Raw genomic sequence first — 17,110 nt, 5'->3', positions numbered from 1 at the left:
AACCACACAAATGCTAGCATCCCTATTGAATGAAAATAACAGATCGACAAGCTTATTGTGAGCTTTATGACCTGCTAATTTTGCAGACCTTTTGTCTATTATGACATGCCCACAATAGGGGTGCTGGGGATCACGTGGTTAACATTACAATATGTGGGTGTCCATGAACTACACAGGAGTTGTTGCACACAAAGATGTGAAACTGAGTGAGTACTTTCAACTTTCTTTTTTGGGATGTTGAAAGGGGGAGGTACTGTACATAATATCATGCCACCATACAAAAAGAGCTCAAGCCAAACCTTCAAACGGACTCCCCTGACACATAATTCAGTGTCCGACAATATTTCAGCACCTGTAAATAGATAATCAGTGTCACTCTCACCTGCTGTGGGTTGTGTGCTGATAGGATGAGCCCGTTCCCAAATTACAGAGTCCACCTGGACCTTCCTTGAAGGATGAAGGATCCCCCCCTTAAGCCACTCAAGAGATCCACGTTCAGTAGTATGAATGAAATGTATGGCACCTTGGCCCTTTGCGATGAGGCGTCTGTGATCTGCTTGGCTCCATACAGAATGGACACACCCATCTAGACACAAACATGCAGCCCCTGCATGCTCTCTGTGTCACGACTCACAAGCATTACTTGATACCGCTGCACAGTGCACACACTGGCATAAGTATTCATCTGTCCCTTTATTCTCTCTCTCCCTTTATCTGTCAATCTTTTCAGCAGTACCAATGTTGGATCATTAACCAGTCACCGCTCACCTCCCCTCCAGGCTCCTCCAATCACGCCAGGTAAGACAAGTGAGAGAAGTAAAGGGTGTGATGATACAGTATGTTCACCTAATTGTGTGTGTGTGTGTGTGTGTGTGTGTGTGTGTGTGTGTGTGTGTGTGTGTGTGTGTGTGTGTGTGTGTGTGTGTGTGTGTGTGTGTGTGTGTGTGTGTGTGTGTGTGTGTGTGTGTGTGTACGTATACGTGCTTGCGTGCGCGTGCATCTGTCTGTAAGTTATGGTTTTATTTAAAGTCATAGAAGTCAAAGGCTTTAAAATTATTTTGCTATGGAATTGTGCATTCTAAATTATAGTCAAGGTTTTTTTCTTTGTCTTGCACACGTTCTAAAAATGGCTTCTAAATCAAAGGGAATTTTTATGCCCTGCCAGAAGGCAAGTGTGACGTCAGCTAACAAGATCATTGTAGGTGGAAGACAACAGCTGGAAAATGCTTACACTTCCATGTGCAGGCTCTATTTTTCCACATCAAATAAATGACATTGGAGGTTTTCCAGATCCGTCATTACAAGACTCTAAATGAGGCTGAAGGGCTACCATTGTGGCAGAGGGTGTGGAACTTTATTGTTCTCAGTTAATTATTGATACGCGGCCTGGTTAATCAATCCCTAAAGACATCAACGACCCACAGTTGGAGATAAAAGCGCTTGAGCTATGGAGTTAAGAGTGGAGCTTGTGACAGGCAGTGTCAGGTTATATATTTTTTTCCCACCAAGCCCAACAACAGAACATGCTATATAACTGTCAAAACAAAGATGACAAGATGATTTAGTGTATCAATTGACACACAGACTGATCTCAAAGAGACCCAGGTTGAATAAATGAGAAAGTCTATCCCTATAGCACAGCACTCCACTCACCATTACTGAGGCAAACAAATAAAACAAACTGCCAGTTCTTTGTTTAATTTATTAGATTTATTATGGAATAAAATACAAATTTAATTAAATAACTTAAAGGTACATGTGCAGACAAATAGTGCATAATGCATGATGGTCTTTACTTTGTAAGGTGCCAAAGTCGATTGTTATCGCTACATCTTTGTCATTGTTATAGCTGGTGCAGAGGACGTAAAAACAATACTGACGCATTTATATTTTAAATGGTACATATGTGCATTTCTTCAGTTACAGAGTTGGATGTGAGTTCATTCAATTATCAACCGCCATTTAAATATAGTAATCGCAGTTAACCTGAAGGCAATTGAATATGTTTCTATACATACTTCAAAGCCCTGGTTCACAAATAATGAGAAGGATTTTTGAGAGAAGCAGAACAATCCTGAAGCAAACTCAGGGGTTACATCAAACCATCTTCCCATAACTAGCCATGTCAACAGGCTCACCATCATTGATACATCTTCCACTCAGTCTGGGGCAACTCGTTGCAGCTACAGTAACAGTAAAATAACTATCGGTCAGTATTAATAGCACATGCAGTCATTGACAATAATATGCCTGGGTGTGGCGCAGGAAGTGATGCCATAAAAACAGTCTTAGGCAATTGTTCACTCTGCTAAATTTCAGAACTGCTTCAATTTGTTAAATGAATTCATTAATTTAGAGAACTGCGGGGTCACAGAGATCATCATAAACTTATCAGAGCTTGCAATCGATTACTTGAGCTGCTACAAAGATTGCTATTAATAATGCTGTAGAATTGTCTTTGAATGTTAATGTTTTGTAAGTAGGTAGCCTTAGGGATGGTTCTGAAGCCATGTGACCGATCGGTCAGGAGCCTACCTCCTGTTTCTGCAGCATGAGGCAGTTTGATTTATCAGTACATCCCCCGGCCAATACATGTGGAGTCAACTCCCGCAATTTCCTTCTTCCCATAGTGCGTGGCAAAGTAACTCTGAGATTGAGCGGGCGCAAAATTCTATGATGTACGTGACAAGACGCTAGGAAACTGCAGGGATTTACCCCCAATCCAAACGCAATGTCATAGATATTGTACCATAATTAACCCTAAAACAATAACTATCGTTATTAAGTGGAAATTGTCATGTGCATACTGAGTTTACAGTACTGTACCTTGGAAGTTGTATCAAAGGTGTGGCATGAAGAATAATTTTACTATTGTAGAGGCCAGCGCAGTTTTATGGTTGATGAATTTTCTGATACACAACTCAGAGTGGTGATAAGAGTAAATACATTCCTTACATACACATATATTGTTGCTGTCGGGCAGAAACCTTATGTCCATATTTTTGTTATTTTTTCGTAAATTAATGCCCTACTTCATCATACTACAGCGTCACACGAAAACATCAAAATTAGCAGATCCACAAGCTTATAATAACGTGGTGCACATGGAGCTTGTATACCTGCTACTTTTGCATTTTACTCCTGAAACCGTTTGAGATATGAGGCTTCCACCCAACAGAGACGATTATGTTCAATTATAGACCTTTACAGCAATAGACAATATCGGCATATTCAATATACTGTATAATGCAACCCTTAATAAATAATTATTCAAAATAATGATGTGCAAATAAAATAATTACAAAACTGAAAGGATCTTAATTCAGTAAAAACTGAAATTGTGCGTCAAATAACACTGCAATGTGGATTAAAATGGAATTTAGTCAAGTTGATATTTAGAACTTTTTGTTCCTGTTCTGACAAGTGTTTATACAGTCTCTTTTAATATAGAAAAATATTTTGATCTAGATGGCTCAAGTTGACAAAATATAGATATTTAAAGGCATATTACGTAGTATATATAATATTACGCTGAAAGGCCAGGGCACTCGGTGGAGCGCAAGTCTCCACCAGGAGGCATGGTCCTACCTCCCTCCCTCCTTTGTGTGTAGGGTGCTGCTGGTGCATGCAAATCATTTTGACGTTGCATGGATGAGAAGGCACAGAGCGAGTATGATAAAGGATATTGACCATTAAAAAGCACTGTCAATTATGTTTGTACAGGTGTGTACTAGGAACAGTCATGGCAGGAATGACAGCGGCTTCCATTTCTGTACAAATTTACATAAAGATAATAAAGTATTTATAGCAGGCAGTATCCCCATCTACAAATACAATACTGCTTTTGTATACACATATACAAAAGCAGTAAATACATGTTGTGGCACTAAGTCAGTGCTTCTGTTTGAGAATCACAAATACATGTTGTAATAACCCTACATGTTGTGTTTTACCCGTATGATGTCAATCTCTCCAATAGCTTCTACACTTTTTCTATCATTCAGTTTCAGTTCTTCAAGTGTGGAATGGTTTAATCAGGGTGACTGTAAGTACTTGTCAGCCCACCAGCTCGTCCTTGTTGCTGCACGCACCCTTCAGGTCCCCAGGGTGTTCAAAGACGGCCTGGACGAACTGGCCGAAAACGCGCTCCATGTAGCCCTCACCGCGTGGGAAAAAGCCCTCCAGAAAGCCTATGTGTCCACCGTGAGCTGTCACCAATAGGGCAACGTTGGGCAGGCGCTTGGCTGAAGCCACAGGAAAAGCTAAACCGAGAAAATGAGAGGGAGGGAAGTTGTTTAACAAGGCAAAGTAAAGTAATTGTCTGACTGGAAAAAAGGAGAGAAGGAAAGGAGGCAGAACAAAAGAAAATGACAAAGCAAAGATTCTGATGTATGCAGTTTCCACCAGGACTACAGTATTTGTGACAAGGGCGAACTTTTTCATTAATTGATATCTGGCAGAGAATAAGTAGCTTTAACTAAATATCCAAAAGCTGAATTAAAGGACTGTTTGCGCATGATTGACAACTCACCCTGTTTGGGGGAGAACGGATCATCAGCAGCATTGAGGCACAGGATAGGCACTGCCGTCCGGGGGAGCTTATAGTCCGGGCTGGCGTCATTGTAGTAATCCAAACAAGATTTGTAACCAAACATCCCAGAGGTGTAACGTTCATCAAACTCACGGATAGTACGTGCCTTGTAGGGAGCGACCGGTTAAGCAAGGATTAAGAAACATTGTAAAATCAATACCTAATTAGTAATGAATTACCCATGTAGGAATGTGAAATGAGGAATACCTTCATCACATAATCAATGTCCACCACCTTCTCCAGGATCTTCCTGTGCCTGTGAGAAACGATGCATATAATTCCATAAATGACAATGTGTCTGTGTTGTTAACCCACATCCAAATATCATACACAGCCACAGCAAACCACCTGACCTGTAAATTGCACTACACAGGTTGCCAGTGAGATGTCGGTTAAACAGCAGCCTGTTGATGGGCTCTTCCAGGGAAGCTGCCGACTGCAGTGTGTTCCAGCTGACGGACATGGTGAGGCCTGCCACCAGGCCAGAGTCGCCGCCCTTGCGGGCCAGATAGTTCAGTAGCAGCATGCTGAGGAGAACATGACATGGAAACAGTGGTGAGTGAATGTGAGAAACACGCCAGGGTTTATGTGGCTAATGGACAAAGGAGAGATATAAAGTGGCATGTGCCACCCTGACTGCATAAATGGGACATTGAACAACAACTTTATGTATCACAACTGAACTCACCCTCCTAACGATATACCTGCACCAAACAGAGGAGTTTCTGGGAGCAGTTCCTTGACATGAAGAACCACACTCTCTAGATCTGAAGTGTCAGCAGCACAGAAGGTGAGGGGGGTCTAAGGGACAAGGGAGTTGGACAGAAGGATTACAGCTGTCTTGAGTAGTGTGAAATGCTTTTCTTGAAGAAAAGTATAATCTATAATAATGCTCGACTCCTACGGGACTTTCCTCAGAACTTTCGGTCTCAGCCTTCACTTATATAGAAATTCACATTGCATTATAGGCAAATACCAGCTGCACTTGGTATCGCAGTCGGTTGACTCTGTTCAAGAATTGTTTACTAGTAAAGACTAAATCCAACCCGTTTTCAAAATCAAACTGACAGTTAACTCATCAAATGTGTCCTCTACCCAATGTTGTCATTCCTGCTCATTTTATTCCAGTGTGCTAGTTGGGTACCAAAACAACAGACCTTACAATAGATGTTGGAATCATGGTGAAAAATGTGTAATAAGATAATAATCCAGAAATAACCAAGAGATTCCTAGTTGATTAGTTAGATGGTTTAGTACAGAAAGCGCAGCTGGTTCTACATTGTACCAGGCATTACCGTACTTACCAGCAGTTCCTCCCCTCCAAAACCTCTGTTGTTGAATACCACACATCTGCAGAAAACACACAGAAAGCATCATATCAGGCATAAACCCTCAGGCATAAATCATTTAACTCATTCTACAAATGCCTTCTAAATTAGTAGTTCTCAAACTTTCAAGATCTTTCAAAATAATTCAAAAATAGCAGATGTAGGCCTACAAGCTCACTCGTGGGATGATGCTTGTATATCTGCTATTTTTGGAGCTGTGCCTAACCACTCCAATGAACAGTTATCAGTGTCTGTCCCTATGTACAATGTCCATTTGAGTACGGACAGCTGCAATACCCCTGGGTGACCTAAAGTGACTGTTGAGCAGCCTAAAGGACTACAGTACAGCTGTTTAGCTTCACACTGACCACTATAACAATATCACAGTACAGAGTACAGTACACACACACACACACACACGATTTTTTAATAGCCAACACAAAAATTACAGGTGCTTTCCCGGTTTTAATGGTTTAAAGCTAGAATATGTTATGTCCTTGTCTTACCCAGGATTCTAACCCAGGTCTCCCGCAGGAGTGCCACAGTTTTTACTGCTGAGATGAAAAACGGAATTCACACACCAGCAGCAGAAGCGAGTGTTACAGTAGTATTATTGTATTCAAATTACCGTATATATATATATTTTTTAAATTAATTAGCTTATATGGTCTGTCTGCCCTCACCTGTAGCCTCGTTTTGTAGCTTGCTGGACAGCGTGGAGCACATAAGTCTGTCCACTGTTGCCCGTTAGTCCTGGGAGGATGAGCACGGTGGGGCGAGTTGAAGATTCTGGATGGGATACGCTGGTACCGTTGTCCACCCAGTCTAGAGAGATCTGACCACCGTCAGGTGTGCGTATCAGCTCACTGGACAGTGTGAGAGGAGAGAACGAGAGAGAGCAGGCAAAGGCACGGACGGACAAAGGCAAATTACATTTTTTGAGGGGCAGCGGTAATAGTTCAAAGAAATTAGTTCTGAAACAGAGGAATGCTTGATTAAGGAGATGAGCATGCGAGATGGAGTGAGGAATGTTTAGGAACAGAAGAATCTTGTACAGAAGTATAAATCTTACTTTCGATAGGTGACAGAGGGACTGGACTTGATGAGAACGCGGACCAGCGTTTGTAACCGGCCTCCCCAGCACCAGGGAGTGGGACGGAAGTGTTCAGACACAACAGGGCAGTACTTTTGCAGGAACGCACGGAAACCATCACTACACACCAGGATTGGGGTCTATAAGAGACGCAAGAAGTTAGAAATAGAATGTAGTGTTATGACTAGATTTTTCTCATGCCCAAAAAAGCTCCTTTGAAGTGTGTGTGTGTGTGTGTGTGTGTGTGTGTGTGTGTGTGTGCGTCATGTGCTCTTACCTAGGTCATGATAGAGACTATACAGTATGTAGCTCCTGCAAGAGTGTGTGTGTGTGTGCGTCATGAGCTCTTACCTAGGTCATGATAGTGACTAAGCAAAAACACTGTAAACATACAGTTACTTGAAGAAGAACGCAAAAGCATGTTCTCGGTTGAGTAATTCCACGTCATAATGTAACGGGTGCATGGTTCTGGAAGATACAGACTGTTGAAATGAATACCAGCACTCACGTTGTATCCTAGAGGATTGTTTTATTTTGTTCCACCCAGCAGAAAACAATAACAGACGTTTCAGCCCAAAGGCCTTCCTCAGCGTAAATCTAGATAATACTGCGTAGGTGTCACTTATAAAGAGGACCTGGGTGCCACGCACAAAGCGGTCCTCTTTGTGTGTGGCACCCAGGTCCTCTTTATAAGTGACACCTTATAGATTTACGCTGAGGCTGGGCCGAAACGTCCACACTTTTGTTTTCTGCTGGGGGGAAAATAAAACAAGAATTCTCTAGGATACAACTTGAGTGCCGAGTATTCATTTCTACAAACATACAGTTACAACAGGGACAAACATTAAAGGGTACAACACAAAAAAAGACAGTGCCAACATAGAAACAGACCGAGGCTGTAGATTCAAAGGTTAATATTGACTTCTAATCTAGTAGTTAAAGGACCACTTCACCACTTTTCAGTTTATCTTCATAGAATTGGTCCTCAGTAATGTTGTTCATGATAATACCCCCCCAAAAACAAAAAAAATAAATCTACTCTGTAGGGCTGTGGGCAGTTCAGGAACCCGTCCACCAGTGACATCATCTTTTCACCAACTTTTCAGGAATCGAAAGCCTGCAGCTTGGATTCCCCATCGATGATGTCACTGGTGGACTGGTTTCTAGTGCCCACAGCCCTCCCATGCACCAAAGCTATAGTTTCCATTTCCAACCATACATAGTAAAATCTTCAGTGTTAATGTATCTCTTTTGGTATGTTCCCTCAGTCCCTACGCTCATTCTGTAGCTCCGAGATGAGGTCACACCCACGGCAGCTCCCACCGCGGTTCAGAAACGGCGCATGGTTTCCAAAAGGAACGCTTCTTACCCTTTTCTGCACAATGAATCCAAAAAGTGAAGGGCTACTAGCGTGCTAAACTAATTTAAACTTAGGAACGGCCAAGAAAATCCAAGTTTAAACGGTTAAACGAGCGTTTAAATCGGTTGTTTAGTCAGCCATTCCATGTTTATCAAGAAAGTTGTGCGTGCGTGTACATGTCGAGTGAACTGAAGTCAGTTGGAAAATGTAATTACATATTCGACCAGGGGAGGCGCTGGGGAGGCGCTAAAGCTTTTCAACTTCTTTTAAAAACATGCTAAACAACAGATTTAAACGCTCGTTTAACCGTTTAAACTTGGATTTTCTTGGCCGTTCCTAAATTTATATTAGTTTAGCACGCTAGTCGCCCTTCACTTTTTGGATTCATTGTGCAGAAATGGTAAGAAGCTTTCCTTTTGGAAACCATGTGCCGTGGTTGTGACCTCATCTCGGAGCTACAGAATGAGCGTATGGACTGAGGGAACATATTGGGGCTACTCTTTTTGGAGTGTACAGTTGCTCATCTGAGCCATCTGTGCAACAATTCACTAGAATATGAAAAGTACTTTGCCCCCCATTTGGAACATTGAGGATTTTACTGTGTACTTGCTAAATTAAAGGCAAATTTATAGTTATTACTTAGTTATTATGAGTCAAGTGCAGATTGCAGAAGCGCTAGTCATCACAGAGATTAGGTAGACTCTCGTAGATGGATTTTTATTTTGCATCGATTGCATCGACATTTTCAATCTACGTCTGAGTCTAGCCGCAATTTGCAACTCTAGATTTTTTTACAATGGGCTGAATCCAGAGTTGCAATAACCTCCATCAACTTCCTATGCATGTTTTTTGGTTTGTGATCTCCTGGTCTTAAATGACGTTAAACTCACCAACTTTGCAGCTGCAGTCCAAGCTTGAATTATCCTCTTTCAATCTGGTGTCGCTTGTTTATCATAAAAGTCGCCCGTAGAGATGTTATGAGCTACTTTCTGTCCAAAATATTCCAAGAGTGACAATATCGAGCCGCCATTTTGATTTTTGCAACGTGCCGTAAAACAAGATGTGAGGGGGAGTGCTTGTTTAATAGCGTCCCTCCCTCCCTAGGGCGTCGGCCTCTTCTTTGGGTGTCTTACCTGCGCAGGTAAGATTCTACCGCTCCCCCTCACATCTTGTTTTACGGCACGTTGCAAAAATCAAAATGGCGGCTCGATATTGTCACTCTTGGAATATTTTTGACAGAAAGTAGCTCATAACATCTCTACGGGGGACTTTTATGATAAACAAGCGACACCAGATTGAAAGAGGATAATTCAAGCTTGGACTGCAGCTGCAAAGTTGGTGAGTTTAACGTCATTTAAGACCAGGAGATCACAAACCAAAAAACATGCATAGGAAGTTGATGGAGGTTATTGCAACTCTGGATTCAGCCCATTGTAAAAAAATCTAGAGTTGCAAATTGCGGCTAGTCTGAGTCCAAGGCTTCATTTCCCTGAGGTTGGAGGACGGGCACCAACTGAGGGCTCCGATTCCGAACATGTACAAATGCAAAATATAAAGGTGCTTACCATGATGCCCCAAATGTTAGAGAGGCCTGCAGGGTGCTCGTGCAAAGTATTAGTCGGTAGTTTTCAATAGAGAAGAGTTTTAAGCCAGTTTGTGGCTAGTCTCGCGTTCTGTCCTAAATTCCAATGACCATAGATGGCGGTAGTGAGGGGGCGCATCCGGTGAAAGCCGGAATCACGCTACAAGTAAACAGGAAGTAAACTAGGCGAAATATGGCGTTCGGCCACAATCGGGATTAAAACACTTCTATATCGAAGACTATGGACAAATACATTACACGAGCACCCCGCAGACCTCTCTAACATTTGGGGCATCCGGGTAAGCAGTAAGCACCTTATTTTTGCATTTTACATGTTGCTGGTGTCCGTCCACCGATCTCCACTGGCAGGGAAATTAAGCCTTGTCAAATCGGTCAAATACATCTACGAGTCTACAGACTCAGACACGGGGATAGCGGAGAAGGGGAACAAAGTAACGGTCCCATTATTATTAACCCATTTCGGGAAACTTTGTTAACTTTTCTGTATTTTGGACGGCGGACGGGTAGTCCAAAATACAGAGACGTTAACCGATGGTCCCGAAAGGGGCTACGGTCCCATGAACCTATGGTAGTGGTGTTCATCCACCCGGGGACTGACCTGACCCTTGCGGCCCCACAGGCAGTACAGTGCGGCGGTGACGGTGCCGATGACCACAGTGTAAGGTCTGGACATACATTCCAAGCCCAATTTCCATAGATCCATAGAGAAAAACATGACGAGTGAAGTTCAGCAGCACTACCTGGCTCGCTGTGACCAGATAGTAGAATTGCTCAGTTAGTGAATTATTGAGTAGGACGGTGTCGGATGAGTCTCGACAATGACATGAATAATGTAATGTTTACTATGTTACAACAACACAAAAGCCGGTTCCGGTGGTATGATCGAGCTAACGTTAGCTCACTGACACCACGTATCGGACGGGCAAAAAATAACGTATCCGCAAACCTGCCTTGATATTAGGCACCGTTAAAGGTATGATTTTCTTCGACTCTTCTAAACCTCGGATCTGGCCAGTCCTTGAAATAACCTTAAACGTTAAGAAGGGTCGAATGTTTATCATGGCTTGATCTTTCTTTCAGCTTCCGGATTGTCGTGACGTGTGTCCATTTATTTCATTTTGTAGTTGTTACCTATACTCTATGGTTGCAACCGATCATAACAAATGAGTTGCAGCACCATCTAGTGTAGGGGTGGGCAACTTTGACGATGCAATGTGACTCCAGCTCCAGAGGGCCACATATCATTTGCATATACTGTCGTTTTCTACTTTTTGAATTGGAATCCTGAAAAGTTACCCTTTCATTTAATTTCAAATGCATTTAGTTATAGTTGTTAACTTTATGAACTAAATACAAATACACTAAATAACTAAATAAAATTAAACATTTTAATACTAGTAATTAGCTGAAATAAAAAAATATATCAATAATGTTCGGATACTAACCTGCGGGCTGCATTAAGTGATGGTGGGGGCTGCATGTGGCCCCTGCCCCCGGGCCGCCAGTTGCCCATGCTCTAGACTAGTGTACTGGAATGATGTGTTATAGTGCTTCATATGTTGAAGGGAAACTTTCTAGATAGCCAGCAGTGGTGGAAGAAGTAGGCCTAAGTACTAGTAGTCTGCTCAAATTTGTAAAACGTTTTTGAAAATAGCAGATCTACGACTACAACACATCACGTCGTGGCATGTTGTTAAGCTTGTAGATTTATAATTGGCTATTTTCAAATAGAAAATAATATAGCTTTCTTAAGTGTATATTTTGTAATCATCAAAATCTGCAAAATAACTAACTAAAGTTGTCAATTAATTTTTAGTAGAGTAAATGCCTCTGAGCTATGACCATATTTTTTATACTCAAGTAAATGCCTCAAAATTGTACTCAAGTACGTATTTTAGTAAATGTACCTTTTAGGTACTTTCCATCACTGATCAGTAGCTAATAAATATGCATATTATTCATCTGATCAATCTTACTTCCAAATATAGAATCAAACAATTTTGTGATTATTTACTCAATAGCAATATTTACCTGTGAAATAAGGTGGAAATGAAAGTTATCTTGCTATAATGGCAAACATGTTTAAAGGTTGGCCTATTCAACCTTTCTCCTTCACTGGGTTGCAGTAACTGCAACAGAGGCCAGGGAGGAGACCTTGTGCAGTGCAGTGCGTACAACAAAGTACAGTACAGTACAGCACCACTCACTTCAGCCACGTGACCCGCATCTGAATTTTACCTTCACAAACGCCTAAATCTTTAGATACCCGGTAATTCATCACCATGCTACTTTAGGTTTGAATAAAAATATGGTTTCTTGTTTACAGAGAGAAGGAGAAAAAAAAGAAAGAAAAGCCATGCAGTGGATAAGCATAAACTAAAGTTTTATTTTAAAGAATGACAACATTGCTGTGTTATTTATCAATACAGAGATTTATCACATTAAATGTAGATATCCACAAAAAAATGTAATCTCTTGTTTGACTTTGAGGTCAGCTGAGGCCCTTTAGGTCTAGTTGTGTGGGATTCCAGCCACCACTTCAGACTCAATGCCACATTCATCATTTCCACGTTTGATCTTGAAGAACCCTTAAAAAAAGAAGAAACATACATAATTTAGAACATTTTGTCCCAGTTGTCATTGTCATCGAAAACCTGCCTGGTGAGTGGTGATCAGTGCGTTACTTGACCCAGGTTCATTTAGGAATGAACCTCTTGAGCCCCAGCATCCATATTTTGGGGGAACACGCTTTGTGAGCTTGTAGAGCTTGTAAATAGGATATTTTTGGCAAAGAGACATGGTGTAGACGGAAAAAAGCAGTCACAATTACAGAGCCAACTCAGGTCTAGTTTACTCAATTTAGAGGACGACGTGCTTGTGACCAATCAATATATGATGTCCAGTACAAGTCCCTGGATGTTGTGTACCTTTCAGTTCTCCCCAGTCAGAGTTCCAGGAGTTGGCAGCCAGCCAATAGGGTGTTCCATTCTCCTCCCCCCAGCCCAGGATCTTAATGGCATGCCCCCCCAGCATGTCCCCTTTCACATGCTGGTACACACCTATAGGCATACAGGGAAGATTAGTCAAGAATCAAAGCTGAACACTTAGCATTTATTTACAGTCATATAGGTATGCATGTAAGTGTGTATATAACATAGCATGTTTGTGCAAACTTCATATGGCAAGCATGCCCATCACATGTGCATGTGATGACAGACAGACATTGACCCAGCCTCACCTGTCTTGTATAGAAGGAAATCCTCATAGACGGAGAAAGCTGCCTCAACTGGTCCATTCTTGTACAGCTCAGCCATGATCTGCTCTTCCTTAGAGGGAACGCTGTATGTGTGCTTACCTGCAGAGGGAGACATAGCATTACCAAAAACATTTTTTTATTGATTAATTGAATTCTGTGAGAGAAATGAGAGTATCTGAGCTCAGTATTGGCAGGGTTTTGTTAAGGCGAGGCGAACAGCATACCAAAATGTTTGTCCTTCTGATAGGGTGGGGAGTATCCATCGATGCATTGTGTCTCACATTTAGGAGTGTCTCCTTCACCGTGACAGGGAGGACGTGTTCCATTTACATGGTGCTCACAAGGAGGAATGGAATAGGGCCGACAGCCTGTTCCAATACATGCATGTATGAGAGCATGCGCGCGTGCATGTAGGCACACACACACACACACACACACACACACACACACACACACACACACACACACACACACTACCAACACCACCACTTTGAGAGCATGGTGCAGAGGCGATGTAAATAAAGCCAGGCATATGCAGGTATGATAACCTTACCTACTCCAGAATCATACAGACCCCCTGTCACCAGCCCTGTGTTTTTCCAGAATAACCAGGCTTCAGAGGGATAGCCCCCATTACATCTGAAAACACAGGCATGCACATATTCACAACTGCTAGTATCGAACTTAGTCACTTGGCGTGTACAGCATTAGGAGTGGACTTACAGTAGCTGAAATCATGTTTGAGGTGTAATGCAATCAAACAGCCATGAATGCACAACTCCTAAGTGCTCATACTCACCCCATGCCACACTCATCACAGCAGGACAGTAAGTCCTCAGCAGAGATTTCCACAGAGACCTTGCCGCTTGTCTGGATGCATATTCTGTCAGATATGGCCTCGGCTGCTCCAAAGGCCTGTGGGTAACCAATGAGAGCACAACAAGACAATTTATGCAGAATATTCGCCTATTAAGACCTTGGAGTATATATGAAGACATGTCCAGCTTAGGGACACGCACTAGGGATCAAACTAGGGGTCTGTCTTACCCAGCAGGAACCACAAGAGCCCTGGTCCCTGATCTGTTGGATTGTGGGACAGTCAGGCCACTGCTGGCGTGGGTCAAAGCTATCTGGAAGCTTCATATTTTCAACAGAATGTGTCCTGGGACAGAATGGATAGTTATTGTGTTTAGTCAGTGAATATCCCTTGTTTGGTCCTAGTTCTTGGTTCTTATTGTATGGGTTGAACTCACAGCTCTGGTAGCCTGGGCCCCTTCAGTAAGGTCCCACATAAACCCTTCAGATAGCTGATGTCAGCATTAGGAAAGTTCTGCCCTGCCTGGAGCAGTGTTTAATAGTTAAAGGAGAAACAACAAGAAAGTAGGAGAGACACCATTATAGTCATTCCAACAATCTATAAAACTACTTGTATCACTTTGAATACATTAAGTATTCCCGTAGTATAAATATTACTATAAAGTTAATTTAACTACAGTTCCTGTAGTGTAGTGTAAATTCTGGGAAATTGCAAAGTGTGATTGCCTACATCGCAGCCGTCGAAAATGGAATCGCTTTTGGCTCCGCGTTGATTAAGCCACCCTCGACACGCGATTCAGATTTGGGAGGGATCGGACATTCCGTGCGTGAGTTGTGGCGTTTTGCGTGAAATAGGCCCCTCCCACTAACTTCGGAAGACGATTACGGCCGAACGATACGGAAGATCTAAATTCTGACTGTGCCGTTTTAACCGGATAGGTCCCGAGATCATGTGTACCGATTTTTGTACAAAAATCTGTAGGAGGAGCAAAAAGTGTGTTTTGAACAAAATTCAAAATGGCGGGAAATCTATCTAGACGCAAATGACGTGAAGTTGCCTGTTATAGCGCCACCATGAGGCCGACCGGTATACTTCTACGGTAATTAATTTTAGTAATTATGATGAATCTCTCCTCCAAGTCTTGTAAGTATAACCCTTACGGTCTCAGAGGAAAAAATACTTGAAAGTGAGTTTTTGCATTTTCCCATTCATGTCTATGGGGAAATTTAATGCACTAATTAATTCATATCAATTAAACTATCCGACAAATGTCTTAGCAGTTGATACGCACACGATTCCCGATGTAGCCCGTCGTTTTGACATATGGCTCGAGTGCGTGCGACAAAAACTGTGGGAGGAGTAGCGTGCCAAAATAAAGTTTATCTAGTATAAAGAAAATAAAGGAGAAAGAAAAGTGCAGTAAAACAATAGTTTGATTGCCCTCAGGGCAATCACACTAATGATGCCGTGGTCGATAAAGGGAAGAATAGGTCTTACCATCCAGGTGGTGTTGGCCTTGTTAATGGAGTTAACCATCTCTGTGGAGGTCAGAGGGTGATGGGGCTGAGCCCCACTGACGGCCAACGCCGTGAGAACACATAGGAGGACCTGCCAACACATTCTATAAAGACGAGGCCATTATCAGTGTGTTATGCTTAAAATAATTCTCAAATAGTATGCACTTAAATGTAGGTATTATTATAAGACGGTATAATAGGACGTGGTAGAGAGATGGAAAACTTAATCAGAAATCAGATATTGTTCCCCCTTCCATTTGAATAATGGTTTTGAACAGGCAGCTCAGTTTATTCCTTGTTGATAGAAACTATAAAATATTCAACTGCATCAGACAGTAATGTATTTGATTAAAGTGTAAGTTTCATTCTCGTGATACTTTTCCGTTTTCATTCTAATATTAGAAGTTGTGGTCTACAGAGCTACAGCTGTTTGACTTGGAGAGAGTGGTACAACTAGATAAGTGGAAGTGAGAGATGCACATTTTATTTAGTAGATTATTTGTTTTTGTTCTTATGTTCAATCCAAAAATATAGTGTCATTAGCAGAGCATATAGCTTATAGATCCAATTATTATACCCAGTTAATCATATCATTGTCTGAATCATTAATCTTAGATAAAAGCCAATTAGTTATGGCATAATGTGATTAAATACAAATTTACTATACATTTTTAATATATTAGGATATTGATTCGTCCATGTTTAACAATTTACAATTTACAATTTAGGCATTTAGCAGACGCTCTTAATCCAGAGCGACTTACATTAAGCAAGAACAAAAAGCATGGGAATACATCACATAAAGACATTTATCATGAAACATGCGTAGCTAAGAAAGTAACAGTGGAATATCTATAATGAAACTATACATATAAGCTATACATCTATACTACTATGCTACACATATGTACTATGACGTGCTATGACTACTAGAATTGCTATCTAAGGGGGTTTAACCTTTTATCTAAATGATGACGAATACACTGTCTGTCCATACAGTATGTCCTATTTGCTGCAGTTTTGAATGCAATTGTTTAGCTGCTCAGGGCAATAGTCACTTACAATGTGCCTATCCTTTTATTTGTATTATTTAACCAGTAAAAACACATTGAGACAGTCTTCTCTTCAAGTGGGAACTGGCCAAGAAGCAGAAATAAAATTACAACATCATAAAGTACATATAAAATATAATACAAAAAATCACGGGTTATGGGTTAACATATTCTACAAATAACAGAAAGAACAATTGTTCATTAAGCCTCAAATCTTACCTGGTCAGTTTATTTGAGTATACTGTAGTTCTTATGCAGCTGGATTCTTATCATGAAGTGAGCAAACACCCGGGCGTCCCATTTCATTCTTTCTCCCCTTTCTTATACAAGCCACAGGTTAGTCACATGGTTGCATGTGACTAACCTTACCTTAACCTTAGTTACAATCTGGAAAACGGTTTATTTGCACTGGTAGAACATGTTGAAAATAAAACCATAACCTGTTATTTATATTATATTTCTGAAGTTTGTGCTCTGTTGAGATTTTGTATTT

General features: G+C 41.4%; 2 protein-coding genes across 2 annotated transcripts; both read right to left on the bottom strand.

Moving 5' to 3' along the window:
• Positions 1-1,759: 1,759 nt before the first annotated feature.
• Positions 1,760-11,075, bottom strand: LOC308334504 (phospholipase ABHD3-like). The gene is made up of 9 exons (XM_080791303.1): positions 10,574-11,075; positions 6,992-7,152; positions 6,603-6,785; positions 5,896-5,941; positions 5,280-5,392; positions 4,945-5,118; positions 4,799-4,847; positions 4,532-4,697; positions 1,760-4,262 (listed from the first exon to the last, which is right to left on the bottom strand). Exons 1-9 carry the CDS (start codon positions 10,688-10,690, stop codon positions 4,057-4,059), a joined length of 1,215 nt encoding a protein of 404 aa, XP_080647429.1. The 5' UTR covers positions 10,691-11,075; the 3' UTR covers positions 1,760-4,056.
• A 1,308-nt stretch (positions 11,076-12,383) lies between these two features.
• Positions 12,384-16,903, bottom strand: ctsbb (cathepsin Bb). Its single transcript, XM_080790870.1, has 10 exons — positions 16,837-16,903; positions 15,546-15,669; positions 14,485-14,570; positions 14,279-14,393; positions 14,031-14,146; positions 13,785-13,870; positions 13,456-13,599; positions 13,214-13,330; positions 12,903-13,034; positions 12,384-12,563 (listed from the first exon to the last, which is right to left on the bottom strand). Exons 2-10 carry the CDS (start codon positions 15,666-15,668, stop codon positions 12,487-12,489), a joined length of 996 nt encoding a protein of 331 aa, XP_080646996.1. The 5' UTR covers position 15,669; positions 16,837-16,903; the 3' UTR covers positions 12,384-12,486.
• Positions 16,904-17,110: the final 207 nt, after the last annotated feature.

This window comes from Protomyctophum bolini, assembly GCF_963924005.1.
Source record: "Protomyctophum bolini genome assembly, chromosome: 19".
In the NCBI taxonomy this organism is placed as follows: domain Eukaryota; kingdom Metazoa; phylum Chordata; class Actinopteri; order Myctophiformes; family Myctophidae; genus Protomyctophum; species Protomyctophum bolini.
Note: the sequence above shows the minus strand (reverse complement) of the source record. Positions and strands in the feature narration are given on the sequence as shown.

What these genes read in the sequence shown, in the direction of transcription:
- ctsbb (XM_080790870.1), bottom strand. Translation starts at nt 15,668, where the DNA reads ATGTGTTGGCAGGTCCTCCTATGTGTTCTCACGGCGTTGGCCGTCAGT. An exon ending in AGGCCAACACCACCTGGATG is followed by an intron (nt 14,571 to 15,545) that starts GTAAGACCTATT and finishes ACACTGCTCCAG; the next exon opens with GCAGGGCAGAACTTTCCTAA. An exon ending in TGACTGGGGAGAACTGAAAG is followed by an intron (nt 12,564 to 12,902) that starts GTACACAACATC and finishes TCTTTTTTTAAG; the next exon opens with GGTTCTTCAAGATCAAACGT.
- LOC308334504 (XM_080791303.1), bottom strand. Translation starts at nt 10,690, where the DNA reads ATGTTTTTCTCTATGGATCTATGGAAATTGGGCTTGGAATGTATGTCC. An exon ending in GCAGGTATATCGTTAGGAGG is followed by an intron (nt 5,119 to 5,279) that starts GTGAGTTCAGTT and finishes TGTTCTCCTCAG; the next exon opens with CATGCTGCTACTGAACTATC. An exon ending in CTGTGTAGTGCAATTTACAG is followed by an intron (nt 4,848 to 4,944) that starts GTCAGGTGGTTT and finishes CGTTTCTCACAG; the next exon opens with GCACAGGAAGATCCTGGAGA.